Source organism: Nannospalax galili, unplaced genomic scaffold (genome assembly GCF_000622305.1).
Source record: "Nannospalax galili isolate Female #2095 unplaced genomic scaffold, S.galili_v1.0 scaffold1354, whole genome shotgun sequence".
NCBI classification, from domain to species: Eukaryota; Metazoa; Chordata; class Mammalia; order Rodentia; family Spalacidae; genus Nannospalax; species Nannospalax galili.
This window is the reverse complement of record NW_008335784.1, coordinates 1,219,696-1,241,309: the sequence shown is the minus strand read 5'-3', so window position 1 is coordinate 1,241,309 and position 21,614 is coordinate 1,219,696. Positions and strand designations below refer to the sequence as shown.

At 39.0% G+C, this 21,614-nt stretch overlaps 1 protein-coding gene across 4 annotated transcripts in view; it reads left to right on the top strand.

The window, feature by feature from the left end:
* The window catches only part of Nbea (neurobeachin), a 715,145-nt gene that overhangs the window by 655,878 nt on the left and 37,653 nt on the right, over positions 1-21,614 (top strand). For all 4 annotated transcript variants that reach the window (XM_029562257.1, XM_029562254.1, XM_029562256.1 and 1 more), the window contains one exon: positions 12,147-12,314. In XM_029562257.1, the coding sequence (XP_029418117.1) occupies positions 12,147-12,314 (168 nt within the window). The remainder of the gene's footprint in view (positions 1-12,146; positions 12,315-21,614) is intronic.

Below are 21,614 nucleotides of genomic sequence, written 5' to 3'. Positions count from 1 at the left end.
AGTCACTTTTATAGACATCTCAATAAATTCTAAATGCTTTAAATTTGTATTGTAAGAAATGGTTTAATTTACCCACACAAAGCAGGCTGATCAGGACTGACTTACTCATGAAACATTAATAAAGCATTGTGTTCAGTTCTAACATGATTATCATCTGACCTCTTGACAAAGGACAGAAATAGAAAGTATCTCTGATAGCATTACCCTAATGCTGGGTTCATCAATCATAATCTACCCTTTTTAAATTTGTTTTAGAAAAAGACCTTTCATGGATATGAACTGATAATCTCATCCAGCCTGCAGTCCTGCAGCCCCTGGTGCTGTTGGACCAAATGCAGAGCACAGACTGTGTCTACCCAGGCAGAGAACACTGAAGGACAGTATGCTTTTGTTCCTGCTGTTTTACATCCTTTGAAAACTGAATTTCATGAAGTAAATCTAGGTAACAGTCTGAATGTGGCATATATTCTACTAAAATTTGAAACAACACCTTGCTTAAAAATGAACACTGATGGGGCTGGAGAAGATGGCTCAGCAGTTAAGAGCACTGTCTGCTCTTGGAGAGGACCTAGGTTCAGTTTCTAGCACCAATATGGTAGCTAACAACCCCATGACACAGGTTCACTTACACACATGCAGGCAATACATTCATACACATAAAATAAAAATAATACATAATATTTTTAAAAGAACACTGATAACATCTACTTTGTTTGACAAATAACTAGTGAACACTTCAGATTCCTCAGTTTGCACTAATCACTGACCAGGCAAGGAACCCTGCCCTCACTGAGCTTCCTTTCAGTCAAGAGAGATGATAAACCAAAAAAGAAAGTGAGAGGTTAAGGGAGACAGAGAAAGAAAGAACTGCCTAGCATGTGAGAAGGTGGCTACTACTGTGGTAAAGAGAAGTAGGAGAAAGGAAGGAGACCCGAGTGCAGAGAGATCAGGTGGCTGCATTTGAAGGTGAGTGTGAGCAAAGAAAGGCCTGGCGTGAAGGAGTGAGCCATGTGACTCCCTGGGGAAAGACCACTGCAGGCAGGAGGACATCTGGGGCAAAGCCCCGTGACCAGGGCTTACTTGGCTAGGAGGCCAGTGGACCAGGATGCCGTGAACAGTGGGTACAGAGCAGAAGTGAACTGAGCAGCATTGGGGGCTTGCCGAGGACTCTGGAGAGTCAGCACCATGTGTTGAGCAGAAGAGTGATGCCTTGCTTATATTTTGAGGCAGTCACTCTGGCTGCAGTGTTAGAAATGAGTAGTTGGGCCACCAGAGTAGAATTAGAGATCTGTTAGGAAGCATTTCTGGAGGTGGTAGGGACTTGCACTGGAGAAGAGCAGTGAGGGTAGTAAGAGGTTAATCCAGAGCTGGAGAGATGGCTCAGTGGTTAAGAGCACTAGCTACTCTTGCAGAGGATCTGGGTTCGATTCCCAGCACCCACATGGTGCCTGACAACATCCATAACTCCAGTTCTAGGGGATCCAATTCCCTCTTCCAACCTCTGTGGGCATCTCATGGCACAGGTACCCCTACCTCCATGCAGGCAATATGCTCATACACATAAAAAATAAATAAATAAAATATTTTTTTAAAAGAAGTTAATCCATTCTCTGTGTATTTTAACCTTGTACAGTCCCTTCAATGACTTCCTACCAATGACATTTTCCCTGTTTCTCCATCTTACAGAAGCAGATAAAGGTCAGAGTAAGTTGCACAGTGGCAGCACACACACACCAGAAAAAGACCTATCATATTTCAGTTAGTTCTGCTAGGATGCGAAATGAAAAATGGTACTATTGTCAACTGGGCACTGTGGCAGAATCTAGACTATAGGAAAGACAGAAACCAGCATGCCTACCCCACTAGACTCGTTAAGTTTTTGAGAACGTGAAAAGCTTTTTTAATCTCTATGTCTTTGAAAGATAGTATCTGGCATGTGGTAGGTGGTGAGTAATTTGGGGCAGGAGAGAGATGAGACTGTATTCACCTTGCTTATTTACATTTTGGTGTAATGTGCTTGGAAAATCGGATGTTCTTGTCTTGTATGTCACACCATCTTAGGATCTAGAGAAGTCTGTCTTCACAAGACTTACTCTCTAATTGAGGAGATATACTACACTTTTGAAAAAATTAAGTGCTAATTGGTAATAATCCCATTTCTTTGTATTGCACCTTTAGATTTGTATATATTGATTTCACAAGTCACTTTGTTTTTTTAATATTTTATTTATTATTTTATTTTGTGTATATGAGTGTATTGCCTACATGTAAGTGAATGCACCTGTGTTGTGCAATGCCGCAGAGGTCAAAGAGGGCTTCGGATTCCCCTGGAACTGGAGTTAAGGACGGTTTGCAGCTGCCATGTGGTTGCTGGGAATTGAACCCAGGTCCTCTGCAAGAGCAGTCAGTGCTCTTAACCGCTGAGCCATCGCTCCAGTCCCCACAAGTCACTTTGTATACTGATTATATTAGTTACTTTTCTGTTGCTGCGATAACACCATGACTAAGGCAATTTACAGAAAGAAGAGTTTGTGTGGGCTCGTGTTCCAGAGGGAAAGCCCATCATGGCGGGGGAGGCCTGGCAGCAAGCAGCAGGCATGGTAGCAGGAGCTGAAAGCTGAGAGCTCTCATCTTCAATGGCAAAGAGAGAGCGAGTAAACTGGGAGTGGGCAAGGCTATAAACCCTGAAAGCCTAGCCCCAGGAGTATGATTCCTCCAGCACAGCTCTACCTCCTAAAGGTTCCATGACCCCCAAACAGTGCCACCAACTGGGGACCATGTGCTAAGAGATGTGAGCCTATGGGGGACATTCCTCATTCAAACCACCACACTGATCCTACTACATTAAATGACAAGAGGGTGCTTATGAAGACATGAGTGTTTTCTCACTGGAGGAAAGACAGTTGAGAACAGAAATACCTTGGAAGCCAACATTGGCCTGAAGAAGGTTGGAAAAGGCTTTAAGAACACACAAGAAGATGAAGTACTCTCAGGCCAGAGAAAAGTACAGTGGAAGGGTCAGACCCAGGGTTCTGTGCCCTGTACTGTGACTGTGTCCTGTGTCTCTGGAGCCAGAATATATATCCAGAAACCATCAGAAGCTATAAAGGGAAGAGGTTGGATGAAGGTTTAAAGCTGTGTTGTTGTAGGAGGAGCCTTGGGGGGATCAGTAATAGAGGGCACATGATGGCTTCAGAAGTCTGCTGTTCCAGCAGGCTGCCATGTACTGGGTTAGAGAAAGAGGTCAAAGTATATTGTAGTGGGCCATTTGGAGAGCATCACAGACCAGGAAATAATCTTAGGCCATTATACATCCAGCAGTCAATCAAGTAATAGAATAATATAACACCTCCCTCTCCAACCAGAATCACTTAAAACAGCTATGTTGATTTAGGCATATAATCCCAGCACTCAGGTGGCTGAGACAGGAGGATCACTGTGAGTTCAAGACAAACCTGGGATACATGGTGAGTTCAAGGCTAGCCTGGGCTACATAACAAGACCTTGTCTCAAAAACAAAACAAGAAACAATTGTTTCCTTAAAATAATAATTGAATAATTAAAGTTGCAGTAGTTAACCACTACCACCACCAGCACCATCCCCCACCCCCACTTTCCCCCAAAATGGCAACTCACACATCACAGAGCTGGGAATGATAGATTTCTGATTATCTACTTGAATATATGCATGTCTATTCTGATAATGTTTTATTGCCAAAAGCCAATTTTTGAGGGAGTAAAAGTATGGAAATCTTTTTACTCAAGTACAGAGGACACTGAAATTCAATTCTCTTGCACAAAAGAATTCAGAGGAATAACTGCTCGCTCCTCCCAGTTAATTTTAGTAGCCTATTCTCCTTTTCCATGAGTGTCAGAGAGACTTTATCCCAAATGAATTCGTGAATGAATTCTCTACCACCTAACACCCATGGGGCAGGATGGGAATGACAGTGAGATGGGTGTTGTCCATCTGAGAGATAACTCTGGTTTCATGTCACTCTTCACTTCCTTCCTCCCAGGTCCCCAGAACAGAGTTGTGGATGGGGAATTGGTTTATCTAGACTTACAGCAATTGCTTCTGCCTTTAGATGTACAACTAGATGGTGAAGAAAGCTATTAAGGCCATTACAACATGAATAGCTTCGTAATAACCAAGTACTTCCTTCTATTTTCCCTTTGTAAGCACTATGCTAGACTCTTATTTCAAAGTCCAGAGTAGATTTGGACATGAAAACAAAGCTCAGAAAACAATACAAATAAGCAGATGCCATGTATTTAGTAACAGATTAGTACTGTTCACAGTACAGTAAGGAGCCCTAGGTCAGGCCTCAGCTTTGTTGGGCTTCAAGTATATGACAGTTAATGTTCAGCTCCTGGATATTCACTTGACTAGATTTAGCTTTCAAATGTTCTAAATTGGATATTCTTTTCATCCTGCACAGTGATGAACAAGGCAGATAATATCTGTACATGATTTTATCAGTTTAGCTCCTGCCTCTTTCTTTCTTTGTCATCTAATTTAGGACCAAAAAAAAAAAAAATCTAGACAAATCATTTAGCTGCAATATCAATTGATTCTCCATGCTGCTTCTCTATCATATAGACTAGAATGGAGTAAATAGCTACCTATAATAAAGATTTAAGTTTAATTAAATTCTTATGAAAAACTATGAAATACTAAGGTTCAAATCCAATAGGAAATTGGTGAATACTACAAAAACTATTAAAATACCAAAATTGAGACCTAAAAGACTTAAAGTAATTTAATAGAATTTTCCTATGCCTCCAGAAAAATCTAAGGCCTCTATTATTTTTAGGAAAATTCTATTAAATTTTCAAGGGATGATAACACCAGTGTGAAACCTGAGATCCTACCTGATTATATCTGAGGCGACCAGATATGTGAAAGCTTATATTCACAATTAGTTAACTTGTGTCTGTAAATAGAAGCAGACCACGTGAAAGACTTAATCAATACCCTCCCTCCTGATATTTCCCATTAGAGGTCACTTTTTGTCCTCCAGTTTATATACAGGCTAGATCTGAGTACAGAAAAACATCTGTGTTTCTTTCTTAAGGTCCTTGGATCAAGGAGATCCCAAGGAGTAAGGATACAGTGTAAGGGAAGCTTTGCTGAAATAGCTACCCATCTATAAGTCAAAAGAAGATATTTTGGAATGCCTTCTGAATCTTCTTAGTCTCCCCTCTCTAAAGTGTCCTCTGAAGGTTCTTTTATCCCTTTTCTTGAGTGACCATGAGAAAAGGAGGCACCTATCAGATTAGTTATTACCTTCCCATCTGTGCCAACATGGGCCTGGGTACCTGTATCCTCTCCTTCTTTATTAGTGACCCTAAGTAAGGGAGAGTCTGTCTGAAATATTTGTTCTTACTAATGTGACTCTTTTATGCCCTGTGCCCTTAATGAATTCCTTCTCCATTTTTCCTGGTTAATCTTATACTGCCTGTGCAGGACCCACCATCCATAAAACCTTCTGGAGTAAATATTGGCCTTCATGTACCAGGGGAGTCAGTCAACTTTTAACGATTATATAAAGTTAAAGAGGGTTTCCTGAATTTTCCTCTCTTGTGGTCTGAACCTTATTATCCCCTTACACATTCTCTCTGACCCTTTTTCTAAAATGTGTAATTTGTCCATATTTTAATTTTCAAACTAAATAAGAGGCAAGCCTAATAGTTCTCAGGGTGAATTCTGTTTGGATTAGAAAAGCCACATTATAGTTGACTATACATAATCTTGGATTATGTACCCATAGTCTAGAGAACAAGGAACATAGAAAACAATAGTGCCAAAAAAAAAAAAAAACCTTGCAAAAAGACAGTATTGGAATATTCTTTCTCTTTAGCCTCTCCGTGATACTGTAACTAGAAAAAGCAGTGGTGCCCCAGGCGTGATGGAACAGGAACAAAGAGGGAAATACTCTATCTCAGAGAAAAGCAGGTTCAGAATCACTGTGCAGAAGGGGCAGGCATTAAGACTAGTGGAGCCCAGATCTCAAGCTTCCCACCTAAGCAGGCTATTATTTCTTTTTGCATACCATTGCTGCAGCTACCCATTGGTAGCAGCTTGTCTTTTGCAAGGTTTGGCCCTGGGGTGCTGCAAATTCATATGAGCTTCAAAGTGTAAGCTCTCTTGTTGCTGGCTAGTGTTGGAAGTATATGACTAGAAAAATTCTTAAGTTCCCTTTAAAAATCAACAAACAGGACTGAAGAGATGGCTCAGTGGTTGAGAACACTGGTTGTTCTTGCAGAAGACCCGGGTTCAAATCCCAGCACCCACAGGGCAGCTAACAACTGTCTGTAGCTCCAGTTCCATGGGATGCAGTGGCTTCTTCCATCCTCCGCAGGCATTGCATGACACAGGTGCACTTACCTACATGCAGGCAATACACTCATACACATAAAATAAAAAACAATATATGTAAAAACAAAAACCCAACAAATATATTAGGCAAAACAATTTCAAAATAGTCACCTTTAGAAACTAGTTAACATATCACACACAAAACAATATCAAAACCCAAAATAATCCCCTTTAGAAACAGGTAAATACAGTATGCAAAACAATGCTGGAATCTTATATAGTCACCTTTAAAAATTAAGTATATCATACAAAAAGATGTCAAAATCTGAAAGTCTCCATTTAGAAACATGTAAATATCATGCAAAATAATGTCAAAACCCAAGTAGTCCCCATTAGAAACCAGTTAATAAGTCATGTAAAGCAATGTCAAAAATCCAAAATCTCACTGTAGATGTACATCCCTTGTCTAATATAAAAAAAGTATTGATCTATTCTTATAGCAATAGAGCCTGTGTCGGAGTCTCTGGGCTTCCTAGTTCTACAGTCCCATCAAGATTCCCAGAAAGTAAAAAACCAAAAAGAAAAAAGGATTGAGAGATTGGGACATATGACTAAATTTCTGTGGTGCAGGGAAATTCCCAGAGTATCATGATCCCTATGACCTAGTAGTACAGGGGCATTTCTGGGTGCCACCATTTTGATCCATGGTATGTAGTTGTATTGACCAAGATGGTGGCAAGGTCACCATTTTGAAGATGTCACTAACCACGATGATGGCCAAGTCATGTGACTGACCCCATATTGATGATGTCATCAACCAAGATGGCAACCAGATCATGTGGTTGCTTCCATCTTGGTGAGGTCACCAGCCAAGTTGGTGACAAAGCCACATGGCTACCTTTTACCTATGGTGAGCTTGGCTCCAAGATAAAATGAGTCCATCTCCAGCCAGGGCTTCAGCCCTATGGGAATCCATACATCTCCCATATTAAATGAGAGCAATCTTCCCCACTCCCTGCTTCTTTTTTACAAAATTTTTTATTATTTTTATTTGGTACATACGATTATATTGCCTGCATGTAGGTAAGTGCACCCATGTCATACAGTGCCTTTGGAGGTCAGAAGAGGGCATTGGATTCCCCTGGAACTGAAATTTTGAACAGTTGTTAGCCATCATGTAAGTGCTGGGAATTGAACCCAGGTCCTCTGCAAGAGTAGGCAGTGCTCCTAATCACTGAGCCATCTCTCCAGCCACCCAAAAGTATCCAGTTAAGTTAGAATGATGGCAGGAGAAATTGCCCTCAGGTATGTAGGCAAATAAAGCAAAAGAAAGAATTTCATGGCCTCAGACCACAAAATGGAGTCCATGTTTTATACCACCAGTTGTAATTGTGAGTTCCAAGCAATGTCCTCTGGATCTTGTCATTCCTACATATAAGCTGTTGCTGGGAAAGAAACCCATGAAGGAAGCAGAAGACATGGGGAATAGTGCCCAGTGCACATAGTTGGGCTGTTGCTCTGAGAACACGTCCCAACCGAGAATGGTGTGTGATTCTCCATGTTTGCTGAAATTTAAATTCTTTAGATCCAGCTAGAAAAGCAGCTGCCTTTGGACCACAGGTCTAAGCAGTGCTTAGTGCCCATATTATGGCCTAGGACCAAAGGACTAATTTTCCTAAACCCCTCTGACTGGTCTTATTTCCTCCAGACCAGTGGTTAGAGAGAACCACTGTGGAGAGAAAAAAAAAATCCTGAGGAAGTCCAAGAGTGAAGAAATGGGCCTTTTAGCCCCCCCCCCCCCCTGCCGAGGCATGGCTGTTTGTTCATGACCTCAAAGGCCCTGAAGCAAGATAAAAGAGCTTACCTGCTTTTCTTCTGAGACTCTTCACTTTGGGAAAATCCCCATGCACAGTCTACAAATAAATAAGTTATTCGAATTTGGGGGGGGGTGTCCATTCATGATTGCTAAGATGATGCAGGGAAAAAACAGGGTCCCCTCTTAAGGGTTCTTGGTTTCATTCATGAAAGAATTTAAGAATGAACGTACCTGGAAGCTTTAGGACAGTTTTATGAGAATATAAGGAAGACTCCTCAGGATGGGTAAGCTGTCTTGAAGAGGAGAATGGAAGGGAGAAAGAGGACAGTCTTAAAGCTTGCAGGTTTGGGGCTGGCATGGAGGTCAGACGTGTAGCAGACCAGCAGACACATGGAAGGGAGGGAATGGGAACTTTAGAGAAAAAGTAAAGAAAGCCCCAAATGTTGGGGCAGCCCAAAGTGTTACAGAAAGCATGGTTGGAAATGAGCTATAAAGAAGAAAAGGAGAGATTCTCTGAAGAATTCGAGGTCTGACTTACATGGAGAGCCACCTGTCTGTGGCCTGGTCCAGAAGCAATGCTCTAAGGGGCAGGGATTAGAGCAGGAAAAGTTTACCATCTCATTAGCACACTAAGTATTCCACCCATCTCTTTAGCATGACTTAAGGTGAACCCACCTTCCTAGGGGTGGGCCTGGCTAGGTACTTGACCTGGAAAAACTGAAATGTTAAAGTTCCATGCCATGAGCCAGGCCAGAGATTCTTATTTTCTTGACTAATTAATCTTAAGGAGTTTTTCTGCTACTCTAACAAAAGGAATGGACCTATGATACAAAAGAGGATGTCTTTGCAGTGTTTTAAACCAGCAAGGAATTACTAATTACTACCTAAAATATTTGATGCTTTTTTGCAAACCAACAACTTAAGAACAGAAACTTACATTTGAAAATGAGCAGAAGGTAGGTAAACTACATTCCAGGGAATGACCCCACACCCAAGAGTATTTGGGCAACACAAATTGGACTTGATGGGTTAAAGAGGAGGGGGGCTAGAAGTTGTATGGGTAGCAAGGTGGAATGGACCTGTAAGGAGATGGGGAAGAGAAGTGAATATGATCAAAATACATTGTATGGCATTTTCAACACATTGATAAAATGGTTTTTGTTTTTGTTTTTAATTTTTTTTTAGAAGAAGCATTTCATTACAGCTTTAACATACTCAATAGCAGTTTCCAGAGCAAAGACACATCTCTTTCAGAAGTGGTTATAAAATTTTTAGGTTTGCTGTTGAATTAATACAGTTATACAATATTGAACTCAGTATAAGCCCTGTAAGCCATAAAATTGAATGAGTTTTTAACCTTTAAAAAAGATCTCCATTTCATTTTAAAATATACTGTTTCTTACAGAAAGACTCATTGTTTTTGCTAATAACACTGGGAGTGGTCAGAGGGTATGAATATGAAATTTATAGAAGAGGAAATTCAAAAGACCAACAAGTGTATTTTTATTTTTATTTTTATTTTTTTTGTCTTTTCTCCCTGTAGTCCCAGCTGACCTGAACTCACTATGTAGACCAGGCTGGCCTTGAACTCACAGTGATCCGCCTGCCTCTGGCGTGCGCCGCCATGCCCAGCCCCACAAGTATGTTTTTAAAATGTCTAGTTTACTAATAATCAAAGGAATCCAATTTAAAACAGTGAAATACTGTGTTGTATCTATCATACTGGCCAAAATTAGAATCCTGGATAGCACCAAGAGGTGGTGCAGGTGTGTATATACAGAGCCATGAGCTGCTGGAAGAGATGGAGACCAGGCAGGTATTTTGAAAGACAGAAAGTGCAGTGGCTCAGGAGGAGGGAGCTAACACACAGTACTGTGAGGGTGCACAAATCCTAATCCAGAAGAAATTTTCACAAAGGTCCAAGAAATGTGGGGAAGAATTGAGCATTGATCACAGCCTGTGTCCCAGGTGCTAGAAGCAGCATGGCAATCATTGCTGGAGGACTTCGGTGCAGCTGTGGGAAGCAGTGGACGAGGCACTCACAGGACAGCATAGGTAGATCGTAAAAGCAATGTAAGAGGTTAAAGCAAGGAACAAAATGAAATCAATAACCTAGACCATGCTTATAGATAAAACAAACACAAAGAATGAATAATGCTTTGTAAGAACAAAAGGAAGCATTAACTACACACAGTTGTTACTTATGGTGAAGGGAGGTGAAAGTAGGGGATTGAGATAAATGGGAATAAATACATTTTAAAAACCCAAAGTACTGGAAAGCAATTATTCTCTCTGCTCTCATGATTGCATTAGCCATTTTATTTAATAATGGCTTTATTCTAGCAGAATAATAGCAAATTTGTCAATCTTTCAGTGATATCTGTCAAGATTTATTTCACATGATTCCTACTTAGTTTAGCCAATCACATTGGTTAAATAAAAATTTCCTTTAATAATTCACAGCTATTTTCCATTTCTGTGAGTAGATTTGGATGGTAGCTACTTAACAATAAGCCTACATGTATTCCGCTTATCATTTCACTTATTAGACTGGGCACTGAAATCATTACTAACAATTATACTTTTTTCTTAATTGACTAGTTATATTGAATTGACAAAGTCATTTATATAAATTGACCATACCACTATTATAGACACAATGCGCAAAAATTTAATCTCTATTTTTATCTCATTTTCTATATTCTGATCTGAATAGTTACTTTAAGATCAGTAAAATGGAGTATAGAAATTCTGTTTAATTTTAGCAAGTAAATTCTGTTTTCATAAAATCTTATTTCTGAATGACAATATACAGATTAATTGTTATAAATAAAATACTAAAAAAGGAATCAGAGAGAAGGTTGCAGGGAGCAAAAGTGTTAACTGCAAAAAAAAGAAAAAGAAAGAAAAGTTGAAAACCATTATTCAGAGTACAATTTTGAGAGGGTTCATTTAAAAGTCATTTATTAATTAACCGAATTCCAAAATGGTTCAATACCTTAGATGTACAACCAGAGACTGACTTCCTCCATATCTTTATTGATAGCTCTAATTTAGAAAACTGCTGTATGTGGCTCTGCACAGAGAGAATTGAGGGAGCTCAATGCAGAGCTTTCTGGGCACATTATTGGCATCAGGCTTGCTTCGAATGGGTAAGGGGTGGGTGGTTGTGAATACAGTACTACAAGCAGCAAAGCAAGCCACCCCCACTACTGCTGTCTTCAGGGCTGAACCAGACTCCTGCCTACCTGTCAGGATATTTCCAGGAAACTTGTGATGGATTCCTTTTTTCTTCTCTTAAATAAAATCACTTTATTCCAATTAACTCAGAAATAAAAACATCACACAACTGGTTTAAGGAAGTCACTCAAACACTTGCCCAGTCCCAAACTCTGTTTATCTCAGTGAACCCAGTGAAAAAGGCCTTCTTATGCCTGACTCTTCATAGAAGCCTAGTGTTTTCATTGACCCTCTAACTTACATTTTCTCCCAATTGCCCGGTGCTTCCCAAACCCTATAATAGCTGAATTAATTCCCAGCAAAAAGAAGGCATTCCTTTCTAGTCATCCTAGAGGTAAGTGGGAAGACTTTAGGCAGTCACATAGATGTATATCAAAGCATCTTATAAAATGGTTTTAATTTCAAACTAATGTATATAAAAATTAAAAATGAATTGTGATTGTAAAATGGCAGTAAAACAACTATTGCAAATTATTTTTCTTTTAAGCATGAGTGTGTTTGTAAGAACTCTATTTTATATGAACATTTGTATTGTATATATAATGGAGCCAATGGTACACATTTTATGAAGAGATTTTTATTTAGATCTATGTCTTATTGAAGGTAATATTTTGTCATTTCTAGAAACTGAAGATCCAGTATATACAAATCAAAGACGAGAGTGTAAAAGCATATTCTCCTTGTTTATACAAAATATTTCACGGTGAGAAAGTGATATGGAGCCTTGCTAAATTTCACAGATTCTCATTCTTTCTTGACTCATTTCAGGCACTGGAAAGTGAATTTGTTTCTTGCCAACTCCATCAGTGGATCGACCTTATCTTTGGCTACAAACAGCGAGGACCAGAGGCAGTCCGTGCACTGAATGTTTTCCACTACTTGACCTATGAAGGCTCCGTGAACCTGGACAGCATCACAGACGCAGTGCTCCGGGAGGTAGGTGTGAAGTCCTGAGTTGTTCCACAAGTGTCTGGCATCTCTTAAACACAAATCTGACTTCCCATCTTTTTCTATATTAATCTCTTTTCAGCCTAACTGTTTACCATACATAGGTTTCAGGTTCTTGACAGACATGAAAACATATCAAAAACCAGTAATGAAACCAGTGTGTTGGGCTTTTTGAAATGCAGACATTTTCGTACACTACCATATCCTTCTTTCATTTTACTCCTGAATCTTCATTAAAATGCTTAATGCATTAAGTGTGTTAATAATGAGCAAGACCTAAATGAATATTTAAATATGAGTAAGTCACAGTAAAGTAATCAGCCAGCCTGAGTTTTTAATAATAAAAGCAAAATTGCAACCTTCTAGAAAGAACATTCAAAGAAATATACCAATGAGATAGCTGCAGTTATAGTATTTTATTCCCATGTGTTCTCAGCCTGAAATGTTTACAGCTAACAGTTGGGAATTGCCTACTACAATATGTGTGTATTTGAAATCAAAATATTCATTTGAAATATTATTTAAATCATTTCCACATTGTAAGAAATGATTTCAGATAGGTGTACAGAGTGAAGGGACAGCAGCTGCCAAGTAAGTGTTGCTGCAAGGAAGATAGATCCTTGTCCTCCACTCCACCCGAACTCTGCCATCTGCCGTATGCAAAACAAGCCATTGTCACTACATCTTCAGGCAGCAGAGTGCTTCTTCATTCTTAATTTTAGATGTAGAAAATGTGACGATTTGGGAAGTGAAGCTGTCCTTAAACAAAAACAAACAAACAAAACAAAACAAAACAAAAAACCCAGCTTGCATCCATAGTCATTTCTTATGTACCTCTATAAAATAAAATGACTCCATTTATATGGCTCCAAGCAGAGCAGAAGAAAAGGAAGAGAAGAACTCATGATCATGGATCATTGATCCCTTGGGGCAGAGCCGCAGAGAACACATTGTGAGCAAGTTATTAGAGGCAATATTGTACCATATCATATGCACAAGGAAATGGAAGTAGACCTGAAGGAAGAAAGAGGGAGAACCCAGGTATTAGGAAATTGGTTGGTGAGATGAAAAATTTTTTCTCTAGAGACCATTATACTTGCCTGATTAGTGCCTTAGTTTTATATACATTGTGATCTGTTTATTTTGTGGGAGATAATTCTTTTTTTTTTTTTTTATTTTTTAAATGGAATTTTTGTGTATTTTATACAGAATATCTCAAACAATCTTAATCATCTTTATACCCCCGTCCCCATTGACACCCTCCCACAGTCCCCCAACTGGAACCCATATAATCTTGTCATCCATGTTAAGGCCCAGTGTATCAAGTCATTGTATCAAGTCATTGTCCTCAGCCATTCCCCAGTGCTATCTAGAGTCCCTTGTTTTAGGAAGATCAGCTCTTCTTCACCTAACAGCAGTCAGTGTTGCCAATATTTCTTCAGGTAAGATTGGGTCTGCTGTTTCATTTCCCCAGTTCTATACTGGGTTTTTGTCTGCTGAGTTTACATGGAACTTGTGTATGCTGACACCATTGCCATAGAATTATATGAGCAGGGTCCCAGGAGCTAATTTTTAGCTAAATTATTCTTTTCAGTATACCTCCTTGCTTAACTGTTAAAACAAACTAAATTAATCTTTAATAACCAATATTTTTTCTAATCAAGAAAAAAAATTTTGTGTAGCTCAGCTTTATATTCTAAGACTAAATTCAAATAGGTTTTGGCCTATAAATATCATAGACATCTTATAAATTGTAGACACCTTTGGTCCTGAGTATGTTATTGTATTTTTTCCCTCTACAACAAAGTTCTATCTTTAAAAAGAAAATTGCAAGATGATCTGTTCATCAAAGTACAAATTTGAGCATTTGAATATGATGAAAATTACAGGATAGCATTCAGAGTAATAGGAAAATAACGGGTTTTTCTCACTTAAATGAGGGTTTTAGAAGCATACATGAAAGCTGCGTGTGGTGGCACACACCTTTAATCCCAGTTACGCAGGGGCAGAGGCAGGCAGATCTCTGTGAGATCAAAGCTAGCCTGGTCTACGCAGCCAGTTCCAGGCCAGCAGGGGCTATAAAGAGACCCTGTCTCAAAAAAATTCTAGAGAGAGATAAATGAGCCAGTAAAAAAGGAATCCGAGCATTGAGACTCCTTACATCATTATAGTACATATTACTGGAACCTTTAACAATGTCTGTGTTTACAGCTGTCACACCATTAAGTGAACAGTAGTAAAACCAGCTACTCATAGTTCTTACTCATTAAACTGTCCTAATTAAACATTACACAAAATGGAGTTTTCATTTTTGGTTGTTGTTGTATGGGACTGGATCCAACCTTGTGTTTGCTCACTATAAATGTTCTGAACAGTACATATTACACTATTACCTCAGAACAATGCATACTGTCTAATGCTAGCCTGGTAACTTAGCTCAGGACTCTTGCGTCCTGCAAGCGTTCTCATTCTGAGTAAATAGATGCTGGATACTAAAGTTCCACCAGAGACATCCTCAGAATGTGGTTTGATAGGTATGTTCTTATCCTCCAAATCCTTGCCTATGTCTGAGCAGTCAGCTCTTAGAATACTAGCTGTGAGGAGGCAGGCTCCTGGAATGCACCTTCCTTCCCCCAAGCTAGCACAGGTCCTGGCACATGTCAGCAGAGGTGTTTGCCCTGGCTCTGAAGTCCTATGTCAACTCAAGATTGCATAGGAAGCTACTTCATCTCTTTGAGACCAATAAGAGACCATTTATTGTGGTGCAAACATAACAGATTATGGGCTTTTAAGGAATATGGGATAATTTTTTTTCTCTCATTCCTCACCACATTCCACTTCATACATTCCCAGCAATGGCAAATCAGTGAACAAATAAGAACTGAACATATACCCACTAAAAGTCCTACAACTACTACTTAAGAGCTTGAAGAGCAGTGCCTTCCAATGGCTGCGAACTCACCGAAGAGCGGCAAGCTAGCTGCAGACAGCCAGGGTATTGATTCTCACTCACTGTCTCAGTTGCTTTAAGAAAAGGAAAAATACCACATTGCCCAACATAAGAGCACTTAGCCTCTACTGTCAGAAGACAGAACTCCGTAGATAGGTGGAACAAAGATTAGCATGGTCACTGTTTGGTGGTCATTTATGCCTCTACCTGCACATTACACCTGTTTAGACCTGCAGGGAGGCACAATACCTCATTCAGGCATCAGTTTTGGATCCCTGTAGACCTACACTGTTGCATCCTAGCTTGAGAGAGTTGGCCTCAGTCTGAATGATTGAATATAGGTTCCTGCAAAAAACAGAGCTTCAGAAATGACTTGGCCATTAGAAGTACTTGCTGCTCTGGCAGGGGACCCAGTTTCAGTTCCCAGCACCCATATGGAGGCTAATGATAACCATCTGTAATTCCGGTTTGGGGAGATCTGACTCCTTCTTCTGGTTTCCACGGGTATTGCATGTCTTTGGTACACTTGCTTACATGTAGGCAAAACACATTTTAAAAAGTAAACAACTACTACTTAAGAGCTTGAAGAGCAGTGCCTTCCAATGGCTGCGAACTCACCGAAGAGCGGCAAGCTAGCTGCAGACAGCCAGGGTATTGATTCTCACTCACTGTCTCAGTTGCTTTAAGAAAAGGAAAAATACCACATTGCCCAACATAAGAGCACTTAGCCTCTACTGTCAGAAGACAGAACTCCGTAGATAGGTGGAACAAAGATTAGCATGGTCACTGTTTGGTGGTCATTTATGCCTCTACCTGCACATTACACCTGTTTAGACCTGCAGGGAGGCACAATACCTCATTCAGGCATCAGTTTTGGATCCCTGTAGACCTACACTGTTGCATCCTAGCTTGAGAGAGTTGGCCTCAGTCTGAATGATTGAATATAGGTTCCTGCAAAAAACAGAGCTTCAGAAATGACTTGGCCATTAGAAGTACTTGCTGCCCTGGCAGGGGACCCAGTTTCAGTTCCCAGCACCCATATGGAGGCTAATGATAACCATCTGTAATTCCGGTTTGGGGAGATCTGACTCCTTCTTCTGGTTTCCACGGGTATTGCATGTCTTTGGTACACTTGCTTACATGTAGGCAAAACACATTTTAAAAAGTAAATTTTTTAAAGTTAGCCTACTCATTGAACCTCCATTCCCTTTATAATAATTATCTTACTATTTTTTTAAACACAATGGTCATTAACAGATAAAATGAAAGGAAGGCTAGTCTTAGTTGTCTGATTTGAAATGCCAATTTGCCTAATAAAGGTTTTTTTTGTTTTGTTTTGTTTTTAATGCTTAAACACTACCTTAAAAGGATAACATTACCTTCATTTAAGAAATTCTACAACATGCCTATAATTTCAATCTTTGAAGTTAGTGCTAAAATTTGAGAAATGGCTTAAGGTTATTGACTCATTCTTCCTTGGCAGGTAAAATCATGAAGCAGCACTAACCACAGCAATTATGGCATTAAAGTGTCAAGAAACGAGAGGTCAGAATAACAGATAATTTTCTTCTCTATGTCAGATTAAACATTGACATTCTTTGACAGTTTAGGATTTCTGGGTGAGAAAATTATGACATCTTAACTTATTTATACTTGTAAAGCAGTAATTGATAGTAAACTTTATCTGACAGCTTCTAGGCAGAAACATGACAGCACAGTTCTGGTACAAAGCTCCTCCTAATATCTAAACACTAGATCTGTTGGATAGTAGAGATTATTTAAATTGTCTTAGGTCTTGTCCTACATCATTATCTCCTTGCCCCTTTTCTTATGATGGCTCAACTGTTTGGGTAGTGGTTTTGAAGCACGATAATGAATACTTTCTTACCCTTTTTACATATTAGTAAAAATCATGATTTGATGCATATTTTTATCTACTAAGTGACAACATAGGAAAAGGGTTCTGGAGAGCAACCATCAAGCCCCATGGTTTTCTGCCTTATTGCTACCCAAGGGTGATCCAGAGTCCATCACCTGGAAACTTGTTAGAATTTCTGGTTGGAAGCTTAAGCTTCCCTGACCTACTAATTCAGACCGTGCATTCCACAGGATCACAGGTGACTTGCTTAAGATGTTAAAGGTTCTATATTTAAAATGTGTTTATTACTCATCTATTCAGTGCGTGTACATGCACACATGCACTACAATGTGCATGTGGAGGTCAAAGGACAACTTGGCAGAGTAGGTTCTACCCTTACGCTCTGAGGGATCGAGTGATCAAACTCAAGTGGTCAGGCTCAGAGACAGGTGCCTTTACCTGCTGAGTCATCTCACTGACTCAAGATGGTGAAGTTTAAAGAGCACTGCTCTGTTCAGCTGTGTATGATCCATTTGGAAGATTCTACCTTTCTATAAAACTAGAGAGACTAGATCATAGTAGAAGGAAGTAGCTCTTACCTGGTTTCAGTTCATTGCCTCTGCTTCCCCAGCCTGGCTCCTACACTGTTAAACATGCCCATGTTGCCTGTCTATCTCATCACCAGCCACAATGTTCTCCTCATCCCATGGGTATTCAGATTATGCAGGGAGAAGCTTCAGGCAACTTTATTTGGTAGAGACTGAAAACCACTGATGTGGCCTACCAGTCTCACTAAATAATTTTTCCAAGGGCACCCAGCTATGTAGCAATAGAAATGGAACTTAAGGTCATTAGGTCATTAAATATAGAAATGATCCTTAGGATTGCTTTGGTGCTGTTATTTTCTAGGAAGTTGATAGACTATATAACAAAAAAAAAATACTTATTTTTGGAAAAACACCATTCTTGGTTCTACAATGATTGTTAAAATTTTAAGAAAATATTAATATTTAGTTCTATTTCAATTGATACTATATTGTTTTTATCTTCTTGCTTTTGAATTGAGTTCAACTCAATAAATTTTCTAGTAATTATAGGAAGAGAATTAAGATAATTCTAAGAAAAATTTGGGTGTGTGTTTATGTGTATGGTGTATGCATATAGTATATGTTGGTATGTGCATGTATGTGTGTGGATATGCATTCATATGTGTGTAATCCAGAGGTCTCTAGTCTTTCTCTATCACCCTCTACTTTATTTTCCGAGACAATTTCTCTCACTGAACCTAGAACTAATGGTTTACAATAAACTAGCTGGCCAGTAAGCCTGAGAGAGCCTCCCGTCTGTCTTCCCAGTGCTGGGATTATGGCATGCACAGCCATACCCAGCTTTTTCATATGGGTGCCAGGATCCAAACTCAACCCCTCTTGCTTGCACAGCAGGCACTTTCTGACTGACCATCTCCCAAGCCCCAATTTTAAAAAGATTGTATTAGCCATTTTGTTTACCATTTGTTTCAAATGAATGAAAAATATTTCTTGCTAAAATTACAAAATCACATGTATAATCATAGATGTACTTGTTTGAGCTTGTCTTCCTTGGAAGATGATCTAATATTTAGTAGGAAATAAAAGAGAAGACAGAGGTCTGTTCATAACTTGTTTCATAGCCCTACCATCAATGTTTGGGTGATGTTAGACCAGTCATTTCACTTGTATGTACCTTTGCTTTTGTACCTCAAAAATGGTGACAGAAACAAAATCTAACTCATGCAATAAAAAAAGCTGTATAAACTATAAAGCACTGCACAAACATTGACTGTAACCTGAAAGGATAATTGTATGAAGTATCTTTGAAGAACTTTTTTTCTAATAATTTGTTTCTCTCCATATAATACCAAAGTCATCAATTTTATAAAGATGATCTGTGATGGCAATAGGTAAAAACAATTTTGTTTTCATCTTGATAATTATGTTTTTAAAATTTCTTTTCAGCAGTGTCTCCAAAATTCTATACAGTGCAGTTGTTGCCTGTAACACTCCTTGTCTCTATCAAAGTGAATATGAGCATTTCTATCCTTATTATTTACAATTGTGACTCTTGCAATGTCATTAGTTTCTAGGAAGTGAATTAGGATAGCTGTTGGACTAGCATTGAAGTTGTATATGTTCAGCAAGAGCAAAAGAGTATTCTAACTGAAGCGAACCAGACAAGTGATGATCAAGGCTCCAAGATCTGAGCTTGCAGAAAGCTTGTCAGCATACCTATTGTCAGCCTCGCCAAGCTGAAAAGTGATTTAAATGACTTCCCTCTGACAGCAAGACGTAGGCTCATAAGCCTGCCATACAGTGTAGTTGGCACCTAGAACACATGGGCCATGAAATTTCTATGTGTTTATAGATATACTCATCTACTTTGCATTTTAAAATATCAGATATATTTTAATATCACCAGCAGTCACAAAAACGTGCTAATTTTAGTCTAATTTTTCTGTTACCAGTGTTTGTTGGTCATCTTAGACAGTTTTTTTCTTTCATCTCTGCCTTTGATCTGACAGGCTAACAAAGCCACTCGTTGGATGTACTGGGGTGAGAATTTGCCCACAGGAGGTAGGCTAGATCACTTCAGTTTTCACTTTATTTTCTTGCTGAAATATTCCTTGCTCCTATAGAGCACTAACATGTTAGGGCTGTCAAGAACCAGCAAGACAGATGTGTCTATAACCAAAACAGTTCCAGCTGGCTTTCCCAGAGAAAGGAGCTCATAAGATTCATAAAAGAAAAAAACAATTAACACTCTTCATCCTGATGATGCAAATGAAAAGTTTCATCTTCCCTGTGTATTCTTACTGTGCATTTGTTGACCTTTTCCTCCCTCCACTTTGGTTCTTCCATATGACAAGGAGTTCCCCTGATTCCTCTGGATAAAGCCTTTGTGAGTTCAGTCCTATACTTATGAGTTATGAAAGGTCTGCCTCAGTGAGAGGCAGAAGTGTGGTATTCACAAGTGCCATGGAGTCTAATCGTCTTTATACCGAAGTTTCCTCTCCTAGCAGCTTTTCAGAGAAACAGTCACAACAAGTGAGCAAGAAAATAGCTGGTAGCTATTTCCTAAACCATCTAATAATCCTCCTTACTGAGCTACAAAGTTTTACAAGTTCAAAAGCCAAATTAAGTATAAAGAACACCCCTACATTTAATTAGTGGAGAGGAAGTAGATATTAGATGTTCTTCAAAACTAAAAGATCACTTTGAGAACAGGAAAAATATCATGACTCCTAAAACTAATAGCGATGTCAGCTCCCATGAGTTTATTCATATGTTTCTTATCTGCAGCAACAACTCAAGGCTTGCATGGCAAAGATTTGATGGATAAAGTTGCAGTATAGAAATAAGTATCCAAAAAATTGATAGCATACATTTCATTTTGATTACTTAATCTTTGATTGTGGTTTATCTTTTGTCCTTTGGTCCTTAACTGGCTTGTGTTCAGCAATAGCCCCCTGCAAAAGCATATGTAATGCAGCTAGTCAAAGGCAGATGTATGTCATTTATGCTTTTTTTTTATCCTCTTTGTGTTATTTTCATTGTGTGGTATTGAGAAATGCTAATTATTGATTTTCAGAAATTAGCAGTAAATGCTTTCACAGGCATTTAAAGACACATTTCACTCAATGGAAGAAAAGTGAAAATTATAACCTTGTGTTTGTAGAAGAAATAGCTAAAAGGGATTTCCTTATCTTCTATTAACAGAGTTTAGTTATATTACACAGTTGTAACCTCAGCATAAATTAACAATCATTAAAAGCATATGGCATGCTTCAACTCCTGGAAATAGATATCACTCAATCTAAGTACCTAAGCATTTCAGTTATATGTTTAAGGAGTCATTTTAAAGGTTTTAAACATATGATAATAACCCAATTTAAAGTCTTTTGAAGTCTCAATATAGTCTTTTAAAATTGCTGTTTCCCATTTGTGTCAAAATCAAAGAAGAACATTTTGTTGAATGAATATAGTAATATTTTGAATCTGAATTTGGTTTGTTAATAATACATGCTCTCATTCTGGAATACTCATATCACCACCTGGTATACTTTTGTCTCATTGTTATTCTACACACCAAGCAAAACCTTAAGCTCTTACCACTTTTGTTAACATTTTTCCACAATTAGACCCTCCAAATTATAAGGCTACCACCACCTGCACAACTCCTGTTCTCTCAATGCTTCCCTAACCCCCACGTTCCCTCAGCTCCATTCTCTCCTCCCGTTTCCTGAACCAAACAGTGTAGCACCAGCATCATATAAGCTTATTCAGCTAGGGCAGCTTAGGCAAGGATGTTACCCTGATTGTTCTAGGTTCAATCTTTGTGGGCTCAGTCCTCTATGAAAGACCAGTGCCAAGGGACTGGAGAGATGACTCTGACTTGGTGATTAAGAGCTGTGACTGCTCTTGCAGATGACCTGGGTTTGGTTCCC